Source organism: Microtus pennsylvanicus, chromosome X (assembly GCF_037038515.1).
Source record: "Microtus pennsylvanicus isolate mMicPen1 chromosome X, mMicPen1.hap1, whole genome shotgun sequence".
Lineage (NCBI taxonomy): Eukaryota > Metazoa > Chordata > Mammalia > Rodentia > Cricetidae > Microtus > Microtus pennsylvanicus.
The window spans coordinates 115,325,262-115,350,163 of record NC_134601.1 but is presented as its reverse complement, the minus strand read 5'-3'; the positions used below and the strand labels follow the sequence as shown (position 1 = coordinate 115,350,163).

The following is a 24,902-nucleotide window of genomic DNA, read 5'->3' as shown; positions in this document are numbered from 1 at the left end:
CCCCAGCAATGCCCACATCTGAATTACCAGGACCTGTGAATAGCCAGCAAATTGCAATGAAGACTGCTAGTCAGTGGGCCTTAAATCAGGGAGATTAACCTGGATTCTCCAGATGAATCTAACATTATGGAAGAAACACAAAGATGCCAGCCAGAGTGATGAGACGCTAGGAGAGTTCATCTTCTCTGAAAACTTAGAAAGGAAACCTGAGCCAAAGAATGTGGGCAGCCTCCTGAAGCTTGGAAAAAAGAAGAGATTTTTCACTAGTTTCCACAAGAAGAAATACAGCCCTGTCAACACCTCGATGCTAAACACATGAGACCCACTTCAGACTCCTATAGACTTTGGAGACAGTACACTTGTGTTGTTTTTGTGGTGGTCAGGGCAGTATGGTGGTCTGGATGAGAATGGCCCCCATAGGAGTATAGATTTGAATAGCTGGTCCCTACTTGGTGGTGGATCTGTTTGGGGAAGGATTAGGAGGTGTGGCCTTGTTGGAGAAAGTGTGTCACTGGAGGTGGGCTTTGAGCTTTCAAAAGTGTCTGTCTGCCTCCCCCCTCTCCTCTTCCTCTCTGCTTTGTGTTTATAAATCAGGGTGTAAGCTCTCAGCTCTTCTTGTCACCATGCCTTTGCTCTGTCATCATGGACTCACCCCTGAAACTGCCGCAAATAAACTCTTTTCTTCTATAAGTTGTCTTGGTCATGGTGCCTTATCACAGCAATAGAAAGGTAACTAAGACAGGCAGCAACAGGAAACACATGAACCTGGTTATTAAATGTCATAGCAGCATGCTTGGGGTTTAATGAATAAGCAAGTTTGAGTTAAGTAAATTTATCTATGCAAAGTCCACAGCACTTTTATGTCTCGTCTGAAAACATAGCTCCACACCCATAGCTGCGACCAGTTTCCATTCCCCTAGCACTTCATGCCAAAAAAACATGGGTCCACTAACTAAAAACACACGTGGTTTTATGTCACAGGGCAAGTTCTAAAAGGAACACTTGGCTTGTGCCATTCTATGAGGTATCTGTTTGACACAGATCTTTAAAAAGAAAGCCCACTCAGAGTTATTTCTGTAACTGAAGGTGGGCAAGAGCGGGGATAGTAAAATGAGATTATTACTGGGGAAATGAGCCATGGAAGTTAAGCCTCTTCTTTCGTACCATTTAATGCAACAACTTGCAACTAAGGATGATGACACCAATTTCCTTTTGAGAGCCACGGACACTCACAGCGTCTGGGTTCAAGTCTCAGTGTTGCCCTTTAGCAACTTCAAAGGTTGTTTTGTTTCTTTGTTTTAATGCACTGTTCTTCTGGCCATTTGTTTAGCTGGCGCCATAAGCTCACAAAGAGCCAGAATCGGCTCTTTTCAACATAATCTTCTTGTGGCGAGTACCCTAAATCCACAGTGAGACAGAGCCCCCCTAAGATGGCAGGTGGGGCTCAAAGGGAAGAAACATGGAACTCAGCATCCTTAGTTCAACAGATGTGGGTCTCCTAAGCTCCTTCCAACGAGCTGAGAGGGAAAATTCAAACTCTAACCCTGCCCACCTGACAAAGGTCTTGCTCCTTGATTCCTGTTGCCTGGACTTAAAAGGAGTTAGGGATAACAAGGGCTAGCCTAAAAATAGAAAGTAATGATTTCCAATGCCAGGAGTAGGGCCACTTCAGCTCTATTTTCAACAACTCTCAGTTGCCTAGGAAGCAGCATATGGCTCCAATCATCCTCCAAAGTATAAGAACATCCAAAGGTGCAGCTGTCTATGACACAGGAGATGGTCCCCAAATGAGTGGACACACACAGCAACCAAAGCAGACTGCTGGCGCCCAAGACAATCGAAAGGACTTCCAAAAAGGCCAACCACCCTACTGCAATCTCCACTACTGAGACAATTTGAATGTGAGGCCAGCTGACGGGAGTTTCCACTGCCAATTTAGAATATGGAAGACTGTGTTTTTTAACAGGAGGACTTTTTCTAAGCAATTACTCCCTAGTGGAAAGAAATGTTCCTGCTGCAACAGCGGGGTCTGGTTCAGGATGAAAACTTTGAACCCAGCTAGTGAAGGGAATAAGAAAAACATCCCTCACCGGGGAGGAGGACAGGGGCCAGCCAACACTTCCGTAAAATGCAGGATGAGAGCCCTGTAGAAATAAGTGTGTAGGCTCCCATATCTCAGATCGATCTGTACAACCCGGGGCACAAGAAGGCGCTGCATTTCAGACCCAGGAGGAAGTGTGGAAAGCCTGAAAGCTGACCACAACGAAAACTGATAAAGATGACTCTTCCACGGCAGAGCCGTGGCAGAGAAACTTAGGAGGAAACAGCAGAGCCAGTAAGCCTGCCAGCTGCTCCAACAACAACGTACACACTTTACAAGAGCCTGATGACAAAATGGGTTATTTCTAGGCAACTCCAACGCCAAACAAGCTTCTGTTAATGATTAGTCAAGGGGCCACAAGATTCCCATACATACAGGGCGAGTGGACCGGTCATAAATTCTATCATGATGTCAAAATCCTCCGGTGTCTATGTTTTTAGATGGTTAAAAAGAAAATTGTTTCCACATATGTAAATGTGCCTTACAACATGGCCAACAGTAGAGAGGACTACAGATCGTGACGGCTTTCTCAAATGCCTCTGACCATGTGGCCATTTCAGGCCAACGGAAGCCAATAAGGCATTCCGTTAAATGATGAGTTCTCCCCTAGTTTGGGGGAAAATCCTCTGCCTTTAAACTCACGTTGTTTCTTCTCATTCAACAAATAATTTTCTTTTGCCACCCACCATTATAGGTAACAAATCAAGCTAGATGTGAATCTGAAGGCTGTGATGATGACCCAAAAACTAAGGGGTGGGGCACTAATGTCTACAGAGCATGAGCATTGGAGTCCTTGAAATCCCTGGGTTTCCCCACAAACCTGTCTTGGATCCTGTCTTGAATACTTCAGAGAGCATCTGAGTTAGGGTAGGAGAGAAGGGAGCAGAACTAGGAACGGCTACAAATGAGGCTCCTGTTCTTCCACCTTCCAGCAATCCAAGTAAAACAAAGGTAAAGAAGTGGTTTCACAAGCCACCTCAAAAGGAAATAGCTCTTTCACCAATTGGTGAACTCTTCCCATTCGTAACTCCTAACTGCACAAGCATCGCTTATTTTAGTTAGACTTGCTATTTTCTTCTGCTTCCTAAGCAAGAATTGTGAGCTCCAGACTGAAAACTAAGATTTCCCAAGAGAGGATCAAGGACAACAAGGAGGGACTTGAACAGGCTAAGACAACAGAGCCCAGGGAAGCTGTGGGTAGGCGCTGTTAGAGCCAGCAAAGGACACGAGTGCTGTTGGCTCCTAGAACATCCTAAGTCATCACCGCAGAGAGTTTGTCCTAATGGGTATAAAAATGGGTGCATGAGAATGTGACTAATTACTCACTCAGTTCTTTGTTGCCAAAAGAAAGCAATTAATGGCAAAAGAAAAAAAAATACAGATTTCGAAATCAGCTGCCTCAAGGAGTATGAATGAAACTGCAATTAATCCCCCTAAAGACACCATCTCCAAATAGGACCATATTGGGGATTAGGACATGAACATACGAATAAATCTGGGGGTGCAGAAACTTTCTGGTCCATGGCACATGCCAAAAAATGCTTGCGTATCTCCCTGCCCTCTCCACCCAAAACAGATGAACACACAGACTGAAGGCTAAAAAGGCATTAGGAAAGAGGAGTTTGTTTAGTCTAACCACTATGTGCACAAATGTCTGATAAAGGGTCACCACACACAAAAGGGCCCTGGCCTCAGGGTGCTACTATGAGGGGAGTATGTGCGTGTGTGTGTGTGCGTGTGTGTGTGTGTGTGTGTGTGTGTGCACCTAATGTAAATGCAGGTACCTCTACTTCATTTGAGACAGGTGCATATGCTAGAATAGCTGGCCCACGAGCTTCTGGCGATCCTCCTATCCCCATTTTCCATCTCCCCATAGGCGCTCTGAAATTCCAGGAGTGCATTATCGCATTTGACTCCATGTGGATTCTAGGGATCCAAGCTCAAGTACTCTTGCTTGTGCAGCAAGCTCTTTACTGATTGAGCCATCTCCCCACCCAGATTCTGTCTATTTTTAACATATTTGAGCACTAAATATGTTTCAAGATCTTAATACACATCACAGCATCTAATCATTGTGATGGTAGTGGCTCCCCAGCACTCAAGAAAGCATGAATAGAACAGTAATTGGAATGTGGCAAAACAAAACTGACAGAGTTTTGGTCACTAGTGAGAAATGATGTAGACCTCAAAAATATGGTTTGTTTGGGAGAATATTAGGACATTTCAACTCTATGAGTCACAAACTACTGGAAAACAAAACCCTATCCTCAACAAGTTTACCAGCTCTGATAATGCCGTAAAAATGTATGTACAGCCACGAGGCTCCCAAAACTACGGTCATATGATACAGCAGAAACTGATAACTATCTCCAGTCCCCATCTTCTCCTTCCTCTTTTTAAGAAATAAAAACACTTGGTTCCCACAATGGCGCACAGAATAACCACTGCCCTCACATCTGTCCACAGCACAAGTCCCAGCACCTGTGAGTATGTTACTCAACACTGCAAAAGAGACTTTGAAGGTGGGTTAAATCTCAGATCTTCAAGTGGGAAGAATATTGTCAATTGACTGAGTGGGTCCGATGTAATTGTGGGGGATTTTAAAGATGAAAGAGAGAGGCAGAAGAGACAGAAAAGAAGACGGGATGAAGGAAGCAGAGGCCGGAGTGATGTCAGGAGGTGGTCCCTTGAAGCTGGCAAGGCTAAAAGAGGATCATCCCTACCTTGGCATTCTGAACTCTAGAACTATGGAATGAGTCCGCATTGCTCAAAGCCTCTGAGTCCGTGATAATTTGTTATGGCAACAGAAGCAAGCACTCCTCACCATCAGGTTTTGTTGGCACATGGTTGCCCAGCTGATGGTTACTTTTCTTTTTCAATTTTACTTTTAGTCCTGTGTATGTGTGTGCTCACATAGAAGCGCCTGCAGAAGCCAGAAGAGAATATAGGATCCCCCGGAACTGTAGTTACAAGTGGTTTGGAGCCATCTAATGTGGGTGCTAGAACCAAATTCCAGCCCTCTGGAAGAACAGCTAGTGCTCTTAACCACTGAGCCACCTCTCCGGCGCCCTGGAGATGACCATTCCATAGACTTGTGGAGCTAGCTACCTTTGAGACTGGAACCACATTCTTGCCATGGGGTGTTCTCGATGGGTATAGCTGACAGCGATGCGACCAGCAGCTTCCTTAACAAGGGTACACTGCCATGGGGTGCCAGGTTAGGTGGGGCTACAGAGGCAGCATCAACTATGTGGATAACAGAGAAGGAGTCTGGTTCCCACGACCTTGCAGAGGGCAGCAGTTTGCCACCTGAACAGTCTTGTGATTGGCTTGATAAAGAAGAAAAGGCTATACCTGGGGGTCTCTGGAAAAGAGCTTATATCCGAATCCATCTGGGAGAGCAGATACTGTTGAGAATGGGAACAGCAGAAATGTTTACACTTTGTAAACATACACTTTGAAGATCCATTAGGCATTGTCTTCTAAAACTCAATGTTCATTTATTTTACCCTTTGATTTATGTTTTCTTCATCCGTTGGTTAAGAATGAATGCTTGATACACACGCTTTGGAATTCCAACAACTTGAAACCCAGCAAAAACCACTCCTTACTATCACTTTTAAACGTGTGTACTTTACATGTGTGCCAGAGGCAGTTGTAAGAATGGTGATAAGAAGACGCTGGAAGTGATGTGTCATTTAGCTGGACATAGGACAAACACACAGTGGCATACTCAAGACAATGGGAGGAAAAATAAACGAACTGAAAAAGTAGACCCAACAAGCAAGTCTCAAGTCTACAGTTTCAACCCCAGTTATCAAACTAAAACCAAGCAAAACCACACAAGTGTTACAAAGGGATCCATATGAGAAAACTTACTCCAAAAAGGGAGTGAAGGCTTTTAAAGAAGACTCTTGGTAGATATTCCTTCCAGGTCAGAGAGAGAGAGAGAGAGAGGACAAAGAACAAACACAGGTACACTGTGTGAGTTCCTCCAAAGAAGACTGGGTTCACAATCACACACTGACAGGGATGCCTGCTGTAGCCCAAAAGACGTCAAGCATCCCACCTACATTCAGAATCATTTTTAATACCTTGCACCATGTGAAAAGGCCCCTATGAGAAGCGTATGAAGGATAGATTCTCCCTGCGGTTGGAACACAGAAGAGAAAATGGGAGGCACAGGTACGCACAAAAGACTCCACTAAGCACCTGTCACAGAGCCGACATCTCTGAAACACCATTTTGCCTCTGTCTGTACTGATTTGAACTTCGGCAGCCTAATTTATGCTTAATTTGTGAATTCATTTCAGGTTTATACTTGTAAATGAGCTAAAAGCAAAAACAGTTTGTCTGTAGTTAAATGCCTGCATTTTCAAGTAACATTATTATTATATAGTTTAAAGCAATTAAAAAGGAAATTCTGACACATGCTACCAGATGGATGAACCTTGGAGATAATATGCTGAATGAAATAAGCCAGACAGTCACAAAAGAATAAGTGAACTCACGGCATGATCCCATCTGTATGAGGGACACAGAAGTAAATTCACGGAGACTGGGAGTAGGATTCCAGCTGCCAGGAGGACCGGAAGAGTTTCACCTCCGAAAGATGGAAGGATGAATGGTGATGGTGGTATACCACAATGGGAATGTTCTTAACAACGCTGAGCTTCAGGCGTAGAAACTGAGTATGTGTGTTACATGTATATGCCACAGTGCATATGCGGTGGTGAACAACTTTCAGGTAGGCTCCCTCTTGTTTCTGCTGAGTCCCGAGTACTCCAGGCTAGCCAGCTGGAGAGGCCCTAGGCTGTTCTCCTGGTTCCACCTCCCATCTCCCCTAGGAGTGCTGAGACTTCAGATACACACCACCACATCTGGATGGTTTCATGTGAGTTCTGGGAATTGATCTTGCTCATCAGGGTCATGTGGCTAAGCATTTTCACCTGCTAAAGCCATCTTCCCATTACCCAAAAAGAGTAAGTTTATGCTTTGTATAACTTACCACGATAAAAATAAATAAATGCTAATAAACATTCAAAAGTTTAAGGCAAAACAGGGGTTCATAGGAAATAGTTCCCTTGTGAGGGGAACTTCAACATTAGTCATTTGAGCAAACCTATTTTTGAGTCTCTGAATCTCCAACTGGGCGAGGAGGGGGGTGGCCAGCAGCTACCAGAAGTTTCTTTAAAGCTCAAAAAACTGTCTTCAAATATGGTGGGCTTTTCCGAAATGGACACTTTTCCTTCTTTCTGGATAAGCAGAATTTGCTCAGAGGTCTTCTGCTTCAACTACTGTTTGTATGATTCCAGAAATGACCACACCACACTCTCCACCCAGTGAGGAAAAGGAAAGTTAAGCAAACTATGGCCATGGGTGAGACTTCAGCTGTCTTCCAGTCACTATGTTCCAGATCTTACACTTAACAACCACCCAATAAACATTTGGATATGTTCATGAATCCCAATATACAACAGTACCAAGTTAACTACTCTGTTTACCCAACAAATTCACAAGTTATAGTTAGAATCTGGTAAGGTAACATAAACACACTAGATACTAATGCTTTTTACCAACTGTGAATTTCATAACTTTCACAGAAACCTGCCCCTAGGAGGCCATCATAGATAGTCAACTATGTTTTTACCAAGTTGCAAGCTGACATTTAGTGGATACTTGGCTAAGGAAAAAAAAATTCTTTACATAAGGTTGTCCATTAATAAAATGCATGAAATGAGAAAGATTTTGAGGTGGGTCTCCAGACTGGGTTCTGGTAGTTATAATCACTCAGCTTGATGCTTTTTGAAGATTGAAGATACTGAAGCTTTCTGTTTGTGTGTGAATTATCTTTGGGACTGGGTCTCATTCTGCAGTCCCTGCTGAAGCTGGACCCACACCCACACCTATTGAACTTTTTTTTTCTTTTCTTGAACAGGGTTAGGTCTCACTGTGTATGTCAAGTTGTCATAGAACTTGTGATCTTCCTGCCTCTGCCTCCTGAGTGCTGGGATTCCAGGTGTGCGCACCACCACGCCCGCCTTTGAGCATAACGTTTCAATCATAATTATATCATGGATGATGACACAAAGCTCTGTAGTTCTGGGAAAGAAAGTTCCTGCAAACATCAGTCAGGTGGTGAGAGTCAAAGGAGGAAGGGAAGGAGAAAGAAAGAGATGGGGATGAAAGCTTTCCCCCAGGGAGTTTCAGTTTGCACTGGGTAAGAGCCATGGGTAATCTCTGCAGATGGTACAATGGTGTGGGGACAGGAAAGCCTCAGCCACTACTTCCTTTAGAGGCATGGCACAATTCTTTTCTCCCCTCCCCACTTTAAGTTAAACAAGTTGTTGAAGCAAAACTGTAAGAAAACATAAGCGGGTAAGGCTCCTCCCAGGCCACAGGTGATAAACTCCCAAGACCGAAGGAAGCCATTCTCATTCTCATGCACAGAGCCCCTTCCAATTGCTGACAAGTCCTTGCATACAGGACACAGATAAAAAGTGCTCCGCTGCCTACCACTTCATTTCCTTAAAGGGAAAAAGGGGGAAATATGGAGGCTGGAGAGATTTCTCAGTCGTTGTCTTTGCTGCTTTTGTAGAGGATTTGAGTTCCCTTCCACAGCCCCCATGTCAGGTGGTCCAGAACTTCCCATAACTCTAGCTTCAGGTGATCCAATACCCTCTTCTGGCCTCCACAGGCATCTGCACACGTATGCACATACCCACCCATAGATAGGCAGACACGTAACTAAATAACTAAAAAATAAACACAAATCTTAAAAAGGGGGACAATATTACATCCTCATAATACAAAGATCATGGAAGCAAACTAAATGCTAAATGATGGAGAAATTAAGATACATGAGTGCAACTATTCAGCTACTAAAAACATCGGCTTAGAAGATTACTATGAAATTAAATGAAAACATGAATATGTATGTGTGTGTACATATCATGTAAACATATCCATAATCATATGCTAAAAATCCCCAAAAGAAATATACTTGCTGTGCTTGAGATATGGCTCAGCAGGTAGGAGTCCTCACTGAGCAAGCATGACAACCTGAGTTTGGATCTCCAGAAGCCATGTCAAAGCCAGACTCAGTGACATGTGTCTAGAATCCTGTGGCAAGATGGGAGGTGGAGACAGGAGAATCCTCAAAGGGCAGCAAATGTGGAGAGCACAGCACAGCAGCAAAGAGATAGCCTGCCTCAAAAGCAAGGTGTAAAGTGAGAACTGGCACCCAAGTTTGTCATCTGGCATACACAGACACACACGGACACCTCCCCTGTTGACAAAAAAAATAAATATTTTAAATAAAAATATCAAAATAAAATGATAGGGGTTGCACTAAGAACTGTATGGGTGGTTAATTGAAGTTCTCCTGTTATTTTCTAATTTCTGCATATAAACATTATGTGCTTATAAATAAAAATTCTTTAAAGCTAGCTAACACTGGAGCCAGAATAAAACCACTGCCCTAGACTCTCCCAGGCCCTCAATAGATGAAGCCCTCTACACCCCACTGAGAAAGCCCTGACAGCCAGCACCTCCCTGTTCCGCTAGACTCCCAGCTGGCTGACTGTCCCCTGGGAAAAGCCTCCTCACCCTAGTCCCCCCTCCCTAACTCTTCCTGCCCTTTGAGGAGGCCTGTCTGTAGAGGCAAAGGGTGGACGCTCCCCAAGCTTCCTCTTCCCTAGGGAGAGGACACATCCCCCCACCTTCCCCCCCCCCCCCCGCCGCACATGGCCAGCTTAACTTTAGACCACAGAGATAAACAATATTTTTATTGGCTCTAAGACTGAACAAAAAAAAAAGAGATAATAGTACCTTTGAAAATCTGAGGCACATCTGAATCCTCTATGGGAGATGGTTTAAAGGAAAAAACAGGATGTCAGAGAGGTGGGGGTGTAGGAGACAAATGGGTTGGGGGGATGGGGAAGAGAGAAGGGTTTCAAGGAAGAGAGCTGGGTTAGAGGAAGAATCCGGGGTAGACAGCTGGGATCCTGTAATGCTAGCACTTGGGAAACTGAGGCAGAAGTACTGTGAGGTCCAGGCCAACCTGGGACAAAAGTAAGAACCTGTCTCAAGAATGAGGGAAGGGGAGACATGGAGCAAAAGGGATGTAGGAGATAGGGCTATAGACCAGAGGGGAAGGGGCCAGAGTGAAGGAGAAGGATGGGGAAGCTGGACACAAAGAGAGAAGGGTGAGAGGATGCCCAGGATAGAGGAAGGGGTCAGGGTGGATGGGGTGGGAAGTCAAATGGACAGTGAGGGGGCTAGGGGACAGAGCGGGAAGGGGGGCTAGGGGACAAAGCGGGGAAAGATAGGGGACAGAGCGGGAAGGGGGGCTAGGGGACAGAGCGGGGGAAGATAGAGGACAGAGCAGGGGGTGGGTGGGCTAGGACAGAGTGGGGACTAGGGACAGAGCAGGGGGGCTAGAGACAGAGTGGGGGGGGGCTAAGGGACAGAGTGGGGGGCTAGGGGACAGAGAGAAAGAAGGAGGGGAGATGAGGAAAAAAAGGATCTAGATTTTTATTTAAAAATAATGGAGGGAAAAAAGAAAAAAAAAGAAAAAAAAATAATGGAGGAAGACAGAATGTGAGGGTGCTGGAAGAGGCCAGGAAGTGAGGAAGGAGAAAGATATGGGGGATGAGAGGAGGTGAAGAAACAGAGAAAGTGGGGAGGTGTAGGGAAGAAGGCAGGAGAGAGGGAGAAGCAGACAGCCAGAGGGAAACAAGATGGGAGAGTCCCTTGTTCCCTTCCCTCAACTCATAGCAGCCCCAGGGGTTAATCCAGGAGGCTATGGCTGTTTTTCACAACTGCTTCATCTCTTCCTCCATTTAAAAACCCACAGGTTCCCTAAAACAAACCAGACGATGTCACAACTGTACCCTTCCCCCATGAAGTGTTATCACCAACCCAGGCAAGTGCCTCCAAATGCATTTTACGGGCCACCAACTCAAAACCAGAAAACTGAACTCCATTAAACAATACAGGCTCTCAAAGGGGGAATACACACACACACACACACACACACACACACACACACAAGAGTATGACCCTCTACACAGGAGAGACCACACCGCCTCTCATCATTAGCCCCTGTGTTAAGACAAAGACAGCACAAACAGACCCACGGCACGCCCTGATATTCCAGCTGATGACTTGAAGCATTCTCCGTGTGTCTGTCCCAAGGGCAGCCCCACAAGCCCATCATCACACTGGATACTGTTCTGCAAGGCAGGACTGCAGGGCCATCAATGTACCCTGCCACCCCCAGTGTCTGTCATGCGTCTGCCACCAAGTAGGCCCCCTTAAATTTTACAAGACGATTAGAACTAGGTACTGGCCTCACTGTCTCCTTGTGGCTGGGGAGCAGCCACCTCTGTGGAGGGATGGGCTTGGAGTTCACAAGAGGAATCTGGAACTGAGAACAAAGCAAATGTGCACATGGAAACTGCAGTATGCTCTGTGAACACGATGCATAGGGAGAATGCGGACAAGGAGAGACAGCCATCGTCCTGCTGGCTGGACCAACCTCGGTTCCCAGCTCTCCTTCAGCAGGTATCCTTGGCTTGCATGAAAGTACCCTGTAACTGAGGATAAATGTTGTGTTTTTCAGATGAGCGGGCTCCGGATGTATACACACGCACCACACACACACTCACTCATGCCCAGTGAAAGAGGAAAGACAGCTCTTAACTCAGCTAACACCTTAGCCCTAGACCAGCTGAGAATCAGGATGGCGTTTCTATCAGTTAAGAGCACTGGCCAGTTAAGATTTCAGATTATAACAGTCTCTCAGAGAAATTTTTCCAAAGTCACATGTCCTGTCAAAGAGGGTGGGGAAGCTGGGGTGCAGCTGACTTGGGCAGCATATGTGACATCCTGGTTCCATCCCTACCACAGCAAAGACAGATGAATGAACAAGAGGACTCAGCCACAGAATTGCACAGCACAGCCCCAGTGAGCAAAAACCACAAATGCAATAGAAATGTATTCATCATCCATCAACTACGACGTTAAAAAATGAGGGGGAAAATGGAGATAACTACCTATCCATCGCATGAAACCTCCTGCGAAAGAAAACTCCAAAAACAAACCACCAAGAGCCAATGAGAAGGGTCACAGCCTATCTGGAGTCATGAATGGGAAAGAGAGACTTTCGTTTTTGTTTTCTTGAGTGTCTCATGTACCAAGGTTCTCCTCAAATTACGTTCATACCACCACAACCAAAAAAGCCTTTAGCTACCTTATTATTTTTCCTTTAGCATTCTGAATATTGTGAATAAGTAATCTATTCTAAAATCTAGCTTTAAAAATAATATTAAGTTGGGCTGGAGAGATGGCTCAGCAGCTAAGAGGTTGCTCTTTCAGAGGATCCAAGTTCAGTTCCCAGAAGCCACACAGCAGTTCACAACCATCTGTAACTCTAGTTCCAAGGGATCAGATGCTGTCTAGAAAAAAAAAGCCAGCAAAAACACAAGAGTTGGTGTTTACATGCCATAACTTGTAAGGAACTGAAGGGTTTTGTTGTTGTTGTTGTTGTTGTTGTTGTTGTTGTTGTTAGTTTGTTGGTTGGTTGGTTTTAGGGTTTGGGGGTTTGCTTTTTGGGGGATGGTTTTTTGAGACTGAATTTCTCTGTGTAGCCCTAGCTGTCCTGAAACTCACCCTGTAGAAGGAGCTCAAGTTTAAGGAGATGGTGATTTCAATTGTCTATACATACTGTTCTACAGCACTCAAAGAGATGAATTTGCTATGCAAAATGGGTAATGAATGAGCATCAAAATAGTATATACTCCAAGATGGTGGGGTGAGTAGTAAGAAGTGCCTCTCCTTGCCTCTCTGTCCCTGCACCTGGGGACAGACTGGCCTCCTGGGGTGGCTAAACCACCTTCCAGGCCACTAGAAGGAAAAAGTAAGCAAAGACCTTTGCTTGCCAACTCAACACTCAACAAATAGCGCATGAGTTTTATTATTACTGCTTTTCCTCCTAAGACTAAATATAAGCATGGTTTATCACTGAGGTAAAAGCCACTGGCTACAGTCTGTTTAGTTTAAGTATCCCCCTGATGAAAAAGACAGAGCTGCCCAAAAGATAAGTATCTACACAGCACAAGGGTCAAGTTGGAAAACAAGTGCTCACCATCAACCGGTGACCTTTTGCTATGGGAAGGAATTTCAGGGACAAAACTATTGACTACCATCAACCCTGTGTAAAATCTAGGCATCAGTTTGGCATTGCAGTGTTTTCTTCAGAATCCGGGCATTCTCAAGAAATCCCACCGATTCCTAATGAAGCGACTACCCAAGCAAGTCATGCCAACTGCTTCTGGATGTCAAAATACACCCAAATGTCTGTCCTGAGATGACAGGGATGTAACTAGGGAAGGTACCTAGAGGATAAGCAAGATGAAGTGTCTTCCAGAGGAAACAAGGGCCAAAACATTTTCAAAACAAAACCATGCTTCCTTTTTCTGGTATTCCTTAGGAAATCTCAACTGGATGCGCTGGGCTTTCAAGTTTTCTCTAAAGTACCTAACAGGCCCGGGAGCCCAGGACTGTGAGCTTCACATTAGAGGAGTGACTTAAACAGTTCTAATGCTGGGGAGTGGTGATGGCTGCAGAGCACCATGAATATGATTTCATATTACCAAATTGCGAACATAAAATAGTAAAGTTTCTTACATACATTTACACAGATTTAAAACGTAGTGATGTATTATATCAAACACCAGGAAACCCCATGGTATAGCTCAATAAAGCTGTCTTTTAAAAACATACTGGGAACCAGGTGTTGTAGTCCAGGCCTGTAATCCCAGTGCTAGGAAAGTGGAGAACTCAAACCAAATCTTGAAGAAATAACAAGTTCCAGGCCAGCCTGGACTATATAGTGAAACTGTCTCAAAGCTAGAGGTGTAGTGCGGTGGTAGAGCCCTTGTCTAGCAAGCCTGAAGCTCTGGGTTTAATCCCAAGTACAATAAACACACACACACGCCCACACACACGTCCACACACACACACCTTCCCTGCTGAAGAGGCTACAACAAGAACCACTAGAGAAGTGGGATCTTGACATTGAAAGAGAACCTAGAAGTTGGGCGTTGCTGTCTCCTCAATTTTGGAGTCATCGGTTGCTGCTCGGGACCACACACTATAACTCCGTGAGCCTCGGCCTCATCAGCAAGTGGAATAGGCCTGACAAGACAAAATAGTCTAGCATTTCGATTCCAGAGACTGAGAAATGACGACCAGAGCGAGGAAGAAGTGTCTGTCTTGAAACTTGTAGTTCTTCACCCAAGCCACGTGACACTTAAAGTGTTACTCTTTAGGCCACCAGGAGCTGTCATGAACAGACCTTGCCAACCTAATTTGCCCCCAGGCGGGGTGGGGGTATGCAGAGAACTGCACATACACACGCACACACTGCTGGCAGTCCACAGTCTCAGGCATTACAAGTAGTAACTACACTTGGGTGAGAGGGTTACTCAGTCATTAGCATATGGCACTTGCTGTATGCCCAGCAGTGAGCCAGGGCAGTGGAGGTGGGGGATACCCAGTTGGAGATGACAGACTTCATACAAGATGAAATATTGTCCAGTAATCTTTGGAGTGGTCTTCACGAGATGAAGGGTATAGAGGCTACATAATGGGCTCCTCAAGAACCTCCATGTCCTAATCCTCAGAATGTGGGACTCGTAAAGTTAAAGCTCTTAAGTAGAGGGTTTCCTGATTCTCAAGTGGGTCAATAAATAAGTCTTTGTAATAGATAGGAGGAGAGATTAAGACAGATGTGAAAATAGGAAAGCAGAGGCAGGAAAGATGCAGTTAGGAACCAAGGCAATGCAAGAGCCCAGAGAAGCTGGACAGGATGAGCAAAATCCTCCAGAAAGAAGGCAGCCCTTCCCACACTGATAGTGACCCTAGAAAACTCACTTTGAACTTTGGACCTGCTGTATTAAACCACTAGCTTTGTATTTATCTGTTACAGCAGCAACAGGAAACTCATACAGGACAACTACAAAGCATACAAGAGTTGCATGCACTCCCCAGGGAAGGAGCTGTATGGGCCTAGACTCAGAAGACTGAACACATGTGGAAAGAGAAGGTCTGGAGTGGCTACCAAGCTTCAGGAGATTCTCTGTGGCAGCAGTTCTCAACTGGCCATAAAACTATTTCATTGCTATTTATAACTGTAATTTTGCTACTGTTATGAATTGTAATCAGAATGTGCAAACAAAATCGTAATGCAGATATGCAGGATAGCTTATATGTGACCCCAAGTAGTCAGTGACCCACAGGTTGAGAATCACTGCTCTAAGGCATTTCTCAGAGGGCAGGCACATGGGGCCCATTCCAGAGATACTTGGGGCTCAACTAGAGACGGCAAGAGTAGTAGGGGAAACTGGGAGTAAGTAAATAGGGTGTCTAAGAAGCCAAAAAATGGGGTTCCAGTCTTCGCAGACTCAAAAGTTAATTCAAATCAATTCAAAGATTCTGAGGACTGTGTCTGTGTGTTTTGTGAACAGGAGGCAGACTGTTCATGAGTTACAGTGGCCATCGGGGCAGTGCCAGAGACGGTCATCCTCAAAGGTGCAGGCTCTATGTCTCAAGAGCAAAGATAAGACCAACAAATGCAAAGCGGAACTATAAAGGAGGTGTCTGAGTCTGCTCTCCGTTGCTCTAACCAAATACCCTGGGAGGTCAGTAAGTCCAGGCGCAGGGCATTGGTGTTTGCCTGGTCCAATCAAGGGCTGCTCTGTTGTTCCATACCATGGTGGAGGATATCAAAACAGGTTTCTTCCTGTTCCTATAAAGCCACTAATTCTATCATGGAGGCTCACTCTCATTACCTCATCCAATGCTACTTGCCTCCCAAAAGCTTCAACTCCAAACATCATTAACATTAATTGGGGGATTAAGTTTTCAATGTGCAAATATAGGAGGACATATGTTTTTTAAAACTCTAAAGTTTAAAAACAAAGATAGAACCTTCAAGGAGAAAGAAAGGGATTAGTTATGAATGCCCAATGATCCAGAAGAAACAAGGAAAAGGTGTACTTAATACAAGTATGGGAGGAAGAACACTGCTGTTTCTCAGAAGCCCAGATGTGCACAGCCTAATGCCCAGAACATCTTGTTAGGAACAGGGTACCTCAAGCACTCCAACGAGCCAGGAGCATCACTGAAAAGGCAAGAAGCTTGTGTACTTGACCATGCATCAGAACCACATGGTTCAGCAGAACCACAAGGTAAAGGGACTTGCTGAAAACTACAACCACCTGAACTCCATCCTTGGTACCCACAAGATGGAATGAGAGAACCGGTTCCCACGAGCTGTCCTCTAACCACCATGAGCACATCACGGTGCATGTGTCTGTGTGCTTGAAAAGTTAAAAATTAAAAAAGAACCTCCTAGAGGACTTATTCAAGTGCTGATTGCTGAACCCCACTGTCCAAGGTTCCTGATTTTGTAGGTCTGTTGAGATACGACTGAAGAATTTCTGTCTCTCAAGTGATCCCAAGGTACGGCCCTCTGCAAACCACTGTCAGTAGCTCTCCTCTACAGAAAGGGTTCTGGCATTTGCCGGGGCTCTTTCTTTCTCACACAGCACCTGATCTCTTTGTTCTCAGCAGCCTGCACTGGATTATTCCATGTATTTCCCTGGTATAGCTTTCCAGTTGCTCATTTCTCTCAATATTGAACAAAAGCCCAAGACTAAAGCTAGCTGATATTAAAGTAGTAGTCGTGGAACATGTCCTTAAAATAAAAAATAAAATAAAAAACAGAAGCCTTGCTCCCCACCCACCACCTCCAGTCAACTTTGAGGAGCAGAAAAGGGGATCCTACTCCTGGGAATCTGGCTGGGCGCCACATCCCTCAGAGGAGCAGCATCAGGCACGGCCAGTCTGTGATCAGAACAGGACAAGACACAAACAAAGCCACCCAGTAATCATGTGTGAACACAGACAAAACATAAACTTTGTCCAAACCATAAATGCGAGCAGCCATCCCCTAGTCTTGCTAATGTGAGTATCTGCTGCTTTTATACCAACCCCAGATTTTGCCTGGCTCCAATTTTTCCCTCTTCCAGAGAACATTTGTTAAAATAGTCAATCCCAGAAGTAGCTCTGGCAGCCTCCAAGCCAGAACAATGTCTGGCTCCTTCAAATGCTCCCCGAACCACCTGACACAGACACAAAGCCCCTAAGTCCGCCTCTCTTACACCCCGTTGCTCAGAGGCCCCATGGTCCTCATAGTGTGCAAGAAGAAAACTCAGCTTGTTAAATCCCGGGTGTGTTCCCAGGGAGGGTGGGTGACTCACACTCTCCTCAAAGACATCATCCTCACCTGCTCTCCAACCTACACGAGATTCCTCTTCTCATCTTTCAGGACGCTCACTACAGCTTTGATTTACACACTGCCACATCCCTTGCACACACACCCTTCACTAAATCGAGAAGTTTCAGTGGGTCAGTCTAAATGTAACGCACACCTGTTTCCTGGCACAAAGCAGGAAATAATACATAATGAGATGGACTCTAGGAGGACAAATACTTATCACTGCGGGTCGCATACTTTAAGAAATTACAAGCATGAGCATTTTCAATAGATATGAGTAATGCAAAGGTAACTGGAGGAGTAGAATAGGAAACAACCAGGTCTCTGCAACAGCAATGGACTCTGCAAAACAAAGGAGAGAGCCTTCCATATTTAACTCAAGACGTGTTTGTAGAAGGCATTGCGTTGTATTGATTTTAGCTTTCATTCAGCATGGTCAACCACTGACACAGCATTGCCCCAAGCTGCCCAAACTTTGTTGTTACTCTGGAAATCCTTCAACGTAAGTCACTTGCTTGGCTTGCAAACCCTTCACTACTCCCAGATTTGGGTCACAGTACTTGCACTGCTCTAATTAGAAGAGGCTTTCCCTGTGTCTGGCACCATAGGCCCCTCCCAGGAGGTTCATAGTGTTTTGTAAGAGACCACTGCATAACTAGCCAGCTTCATTTCAGGGTTCGGGATTTCGTGACTTTCAGTTAGTGTTCAGATCATGGACTACATGATATGATTTGATTATGTTACTCATCAACAGAAAAATCATCAGGCCAAGCAAGATTATCAAAGTGGTAAATGAGCTAAATCTTCTGAAAACCAGAGATATTTGGAGAAAGGGAGTGTGTGTGTGGATGTGGGTGTGTGTGTGTGTTTTCTTGTGCCACCTTGCACAGAATCCTAGCACCACTAGGTCTTTCTATTAGAAAACAAATAGAATCAACTATTAAATATCTGTACTTCATTGCAAATATACCACTAAGGACTCTTTAGAAAACAGCAGGTGATTTTTCCTCACAAATGACTACAAACACCTTAAATTCCACTTAGGCACATTGTAATGAATTAAATGGCATTCATTTTGCTCTTGGTGCCTCTGTGTATGAACTCCTGAAATAAATAATAATTGATTGCTACATAATGGCTACAATTTTAAAATGATACTGGAAAGGGCTATAAATTGCAGAAGCACTCTCTCTTTTTCTTAAGAGAGTCTAAAGAATGCAAACAGTTTAGATCTCAGTGATAAACAGGTCTGCTGCTTCTTAAAGGAGACGCCATCCTCTTTCCATTGAGACCTACACAGCAAAGCCTGCCCAGGCAAACTGACAACTTCCTTTTGTATAGAACTCTTTCAGTAACCCACCCCAAATGAAAGGTCATCCCAACAACATTTCTTATCGTGTTGGGAGAAAGCAGGGCATTCCAAAGTGACCTATAAGGGTTTAAAGGCATTTACTTTGGCCATTGGACTCAATCATCTTAAGGCAAAGCAAAACAAGAGTATGAATTGTCGTGTCTTCCATGGAGTAGGAGGGTTCGGTCCATCCACTCAATATTGATTTAGAGCCTAATCTGCACCAAACATCAAAGAAACCCATTGTGAGCAGCACCATACAACACAATGCCATCCCAATGGTGACTGAACCCAGGTAGAGGAGATAAATAGGTAATACTGCGGTGGGAAAAAGTGTCGTATGAAAAAGGAATTCATTTAGACCTGGAGTGGTATGACATCACATCAGAAAAGGGCTCTGGGAAAAAAGTGACACGTAAGTTGAGAGGCCACCAGATCACTACCACTTTGGAAAAGGGAAAGGCATTTTAGAAAACAATCACAAATGGGATTTGAACTTCATTGACCAACAACTTACTGGGTTGGATGTCTCCTTCAGTGCTTGTGTATGTATGAGCATCCTGCGACTCCTGCCTACCCTTTCTGGCTGGTGTACCAATATCCTATTACCTGAATACAGAAAAGTCTCACTTTATGACGATTTATTATAATGTTCAGCCTGCTATGCTTGGCCTAGAAACACCCAAAAATAAGCTGCTAGAGGCACAAAAAGCTGGCCGGCTATCAGCAAGACTTAGGTAAACCAAACGTTTAACAGAGACCAGACAATCACAAGTCCTTTGCTCAATAAAGTGTTGGTTCCTCTGGGCAGTAAGGTGGGCCCCACACCGTCAGGTCTATAGTAAATGGGACCCAGAAGACCTAATGCTAGCTGCCTACATGGAAATTACGTTTTCTAGGTAAATCAAAAACTGGATCACCATTTCCAGTTCCCGGCCCTGCAGACTTAGAGGAGGACATGGGAAGTAGCCTTTGAGGACCTCAGAGTGGAGAGAGGGCCAGACTGGGAGAAGACAGAGAGAGTGAGAGCTGGAAGCACACGCGGGGGTTGCAGGAAGAGCTCAGGACCCTGGGACAGCCAGCCCACCAGGCCCCGTACTGGGGCGTTTCCTAACCTCCCATCACCCCATCAGCCGGCAATAAGGGCAATCTAACCCTCCCCCAAAGACCCCGAGATTCTAAGTCCTTCTCAGCCCGGGCCAGACAGGCACCAAGAACCCCAAGAACCCTACAGAGGGCCGGGACCCACTAAATCCAGGTACCCGCGTCCGCAGCGCAAGGGAGGGTGCGCTTGGGTAAGAAAAATGGCAAAGACAAAACTCTCCCCGCCCACCCGAAAAAGCCAACCACACCCCCTGCATCCCTCAACCCAAGCAGCCCCGGAGCCAGCCCCCGCGATTCTCTGCCCAGGCCCCCTCGGGTTCCCGTCCCTGCCGCGCGCGCGGGCTCCGCAGGGACACTAAAGCAAGTGAGAGTGAATCGGGGTGCGCAAGGCGAGGGAGGGCGCCCAGCGCGGTGTCACTCTCCGGACCCGGCTCCGGAGCGCCCTCCCCGGGTCCGCGGTCCCGGGATGGGCGCGCCGACCCTACACACAGGGTTGAGCAGCCCCAGCACTCACCCATTGGCGCCAAGCCGGGCCGAGCCGCCGAAGCAGCGTTAAAGTTGGCGGAACCGGGCGTGGGGTTCGGAGCGCCGAGGTCGCGGCGCGGGGATCGGGGACACGGGCGTTGGGACGCGGCTGCAGCTGGGGGTCGGCTTCTTCCTCAGTAACGGTGGTAGAGGCTCAGCGCTGCCCGCTGCTGCCTCTGCTGCCGCTGCCGCTGCTGCCCTGGGGCGACTCCTGCTGCTGCTGCTGCTGCTGCATCGCGGCCCCGCTGCGCCCGGCTGCTCCGGGTTTCCTGCTCTCCGAGAGTGGAAATTGCGAAAAAGAAAAAAAAAAATCACCGCCCTGCCCAGTGCAAGGCGGCCGGCTTAGAGCCTGCTCTCCCCTCCTCCTCGCGGCTGCGAGGCTCCGCAGCTCCGCCCGTCGGAGAGGCGCGGCCGCAGGCGGGGGCGGGGCCGAGGGGCGGGGCCCAGGCAGCGTCTGGCCTGACTCCGGGGCGCGACCGCTGGCGGCGGGGCTCCGTGGCCCCCCTCCCTGTCCACTCTGCCCAGTCCGAGTTCCGCCGCGGTCGCCCCCTATCCACCGATACTCTGCTCACTCCCGGGGAAATGCCGCGAGACTCCTCGAGACCGGAGGAGATTTAGGGGGTCCTTGGGGGGTGGGGGTCTCGGAGTTGAGGGGCACGTGAAAAAGGTGGGTCGGAAGGCGGAACCCCGGCGAAGGAGGGCTGGGGGAGGGGTAGCCGTCGGCAGGTGAAGAGCCAGACACTTGCTGGGTTATTAACAGGTGACAGCATTGGGAACAAGGCTGGTAGCAGGGAGCTCTTGGAGAAAAGGGGTCTTTAGCTGCAGCTTGGGAACGCGGGCAGCCCAGGTGCGAGTTTGGAGCGTGGGAGGTGGTGGGCTTGATGAAGAGCCCAAAGCGAGGCTGCTGGGCAGGTGCGCCACTGGGCACCGCCTCTCACAGTATTGGACACCCCTTACACCTGACCCAGTGTTGCCTGGAGCAGGTGTGGGGTTCTACTCCTTGGGAATTTTTCTAGGTCCGGAGACAAAGCTTGGCTCCTTTTCCATAAGGCATCGTTGTGTCATATTGACCTCAAACCTGGATAGCCAACAATTTAGTGGACTCTAAAATGGAAATAGACATTCACAGGAATTCCTGGACAATCACAAGCTCCTTTTTCGGGGTTCATTCCCCACCACACCTTTCAGTCATAAAGACTTGTCTGCAACCACATTAATTTACCAGCCTGTTATTTCCTTTCCACTTTCCACCATCTGGTGGTAGGAAGAGATAGTGAACTAAAGACAAAATAGATGACAGAGAAAGTGAGAAAAGAAAAATTAGACTGGCCCCTGCAAACGGAGGCTGGGGACTAGTAAACCCAAAAGTTATAAATAAAGGCTGACCCCGTGCCCAAAGGAGAGCTGTCTTGCAAACGCAATGAATAATAATGGGGCATCATATGTCCATAGTTGTAGCCTAAGATTTCTATAGACATGTGTTCTGAAAGGAAAAAAAAACTCATCCACAAGGCTGAGGCTAAGAAGATCATGAGTTTGATGAATTCTGACTTAAGGGCTAGCCTGGGACACATAAACATGATCCTGGAGATGAGGAAGAGGAAGGGAAGAGTAGCAGCAGTATCCTTCTCTAGATACTGTCCATGTGTGTCACAGCAACCTAGACTAATCAAAACACAGAAGACTCATCCACATAGCTGTCCTGTTCATTACATGCCTAGACAAATCCATGATCCAATCAAGACAATGAAACCTTATGATCTTATAGTTGACAGAGTGAGACTCAGAGCCTGACTTACCTCGCTATTTCTAAAACACTCTCCCTAAACGTAACAAGAACTTCTCTGAGATCTGTCCAATTCCAAAAGTGGCTCTCTTGGCCAAGACCCAGATCATTAGACCATCCTAATTCTCTCTCAAAGACATTCAGACCCTGGAAAATGACTGGGCATGTGTTCAATATGGAAATAGCTGAGCTAGACTTGTGGTGGCTTGGCACCTGGGGTGCCAAAGATTTGTGGTTGCTGATCCATGCATTCTCAGAATGATGTTCCAAAAATCAGTAAGAGCTCTGTTTACTCTTCCAGAGAACCAGGGTTCAATTCCCATTATGCCCACGGTGGCTCACAACCATTTGTCACTCCAGTTCCAGGTAATGTGATATCTGTCCTCTTTTGGCCTCCGTGGGCACTGCACACATGTTGGCATTTGCACCCATACAAATAAAATTTTTAAAACAAAGTTGTTACTGGAGAGATAGCTCAGCAGTTAAGAGCACTGGCTACTATTCCAGAGGTCCTGAGTTCAATTCCCAGTAACCACATGGTGTCTGTCTCACAACCATCTAGAATAAGATCTGGTGCCCTCTTCTGGCCTGTGGGCATACATGCCAGCAGAACACTACATAATCAATAAATGAATCTTTAAAAAAAATCATTGAAAACTGTTAAAGCCTACCAGACTTACCTGGACATTGCAGCATCCAGTGCAACTAAAGCAACAACCAGCACAGGACTCTTCGGGGAGAAAGGGCTTCTTTTATCCACTGCTTAATCTTAGTCTTAATCCTAGCCTTCTAATTGAATTGCGTTGTGTATAGCCCAAAGAATAATCTGGGATAGCCATACCTTCAGTTTATTGGGTGAGTTTATTAAGTATATAGCAAGGCAAAGTAAAAAAATTAATAACAAGAGATAGATAGCAAAATATCAAATCAGGTGCACACAGCATCTAGCAGAAACTGACTGAGGAAGTGAAGGAGTGGGCTGGAGTTTCTGACTTCTCTTGCCTGTAGTGGGCACTTTTATATCATGGATAAACAATAGTGACATCTGTTGGAAAAGGTTAACTTTCTAGGTCTTCTCAAGGACACAGTGGTTTTACTCTTGGGTTGTTCTATAGTCTACTTCCTGATAAAGAGTTAGGAGAACAAACCCATCCCAGAAAGGAGGCTTTGGAGGACACTTTGAGACAAACATGCTTGGGTCTGAAATGGGGGTGGGGGCAACCCCCATTTCAGAGCTAGCTTCTCAGTGAGCTCAAATAGCAAATAGTATAGGCCCATTTTGCCGATATAATGTCCACTGCAGTCTGTCTCAAAACGCTTTCTAATTGCGGTGCTGGGACTTGAACTCAGCAAGTAGGCACATGCTGAACAACTGAACTGTGGGCCAGCCTAACTTTTCTCTCTTGATCTGAAGACCTGCATCCTTAGTCCCCGGTCTAAGTGTACTTCCTGCAATGACAGACTTGGCATTTTATCACAAAAGAAAGACTGGTAGCAAGACTTAATTTTTTAGAAAAGTTCTTGAGGCGTGCCCTGACTTTAATGCCTTAACTAAACCAACTGTCACTTCTATTAAAAACTTGAGGATTTTTCATCTTGAGTTTCCTCTAAATTACAAGTGAACATTCCTTTTTCCCAGTTATTGTTCCGTTCCTCTGAATCATTCCTATTGTCCTTTCATTTTCCCCTGAGAAGCTTTTGCTGACCAGCACAAGAGAAGCGAACGTCAAGCCTCCAGTCCAGCTGCTGCCATGAATTCTAGTGTAATTCCGCGTCCTGCCTCCTTCCTATGAGTGGTTCCTTTAAACAGAATAGCTAATAATGCAGGATTGCAAACATACTCCAAATTATGTTAATTCATTTCATGAATATTTCTAGAGAAAGGCAATTGTATTTCATGCCACATCTTTGTCCCACTGAACTCCCATTTCTGCCAGAATACATAATGGGTTTGGAAAACGCCAAATATCTGACTTGTCACATTAAAATGGCATCATATGATTAAAAAGGCACCACTGTGTGGCTGAGTGGTAGCAATGTTTGGGATAAAAATTGAAGGTACTTGAGCCTTTGCTTCTCCAGCACTTACAACCTGTCATACTGGTTCTTTCCCTGTACTCGGGCTTGACATCTGTAATTTACACGTAATGAATGATACTTTGCTTTGATAACCTTTAATATCATCTTTACATTATTATAAATTGCATGCTGAGTGCTTTACAAAAGACGGTCATTATATAGTACTTTTGCTTAGCTTTATGGAGAGCAAATCTCAGTGCTAGAAAGTAAAGACATGCTTAAGAAAAAAAAAACGTGTCCTAAAGGCCAAAGCTGGAACAGCTCAAACTACACAATAAAATATATTGAGGCTCTGGAGAGACAGCTGCAGTCAAGAGTGCCGGCCACTTTTCCAGAGGACCTGAGTTCAGCTCCTAGCACCCAGGCTATGTGACTCACAATCACCTGTAACTCCCAGTTCCAAGGAATCTGATGCCCACTGGCCTCCGTGGGCACCCGCATGCACGTGGCACACACACATACACTTGGGTCCCAGGCCATGTGACTCACGATCACCTGTAACTCCAGTTCCAGGGAGTCTGATGCCCACTGGCCTCCGTGGGCACCCGCATGCACGTGGCACACACACATACACTTGGGTCCCAGGCCATGTGACTCACGATCACCTGTA

The 24,902-nt window shown here is 45.9% G+C and overlaps 1 protein-coding gene across 9 annotated transcripts in view; it reads right to left on the bottom strand.

The window, feature by feature from the left end:
- Window positions 1–20,834, bottom strand: part of Sh3kbp1 (SH3 domain containing kinase binding protein 1) — a 339,294-nt gene extending 318,460 nt beyond the window's left edge. For 2 of the 9 annotated variants that reach the window (XM_075956713.1, XM_075956717.1), the window contains exon 1: window positions 20,417–20,834. In XM_075956713.1, coding sequence (XP_075812828.1) covers window positions 20,417–20,420 — 4 coding nt within the window. In that variant the 5' untranslated portion in view covers window positions 20,421–20,834. The remainder of the gene's footprint in view (window positions 1–20,416) is intronic. The other 7 variants (XM_075956711.1, XM_075956712.1, XM_075956716.1 and 4 more) reach the window with 6 other exon arrangements.
- Window positions 20,835–24,902: the final 4,068 nt, after the last annotated feature.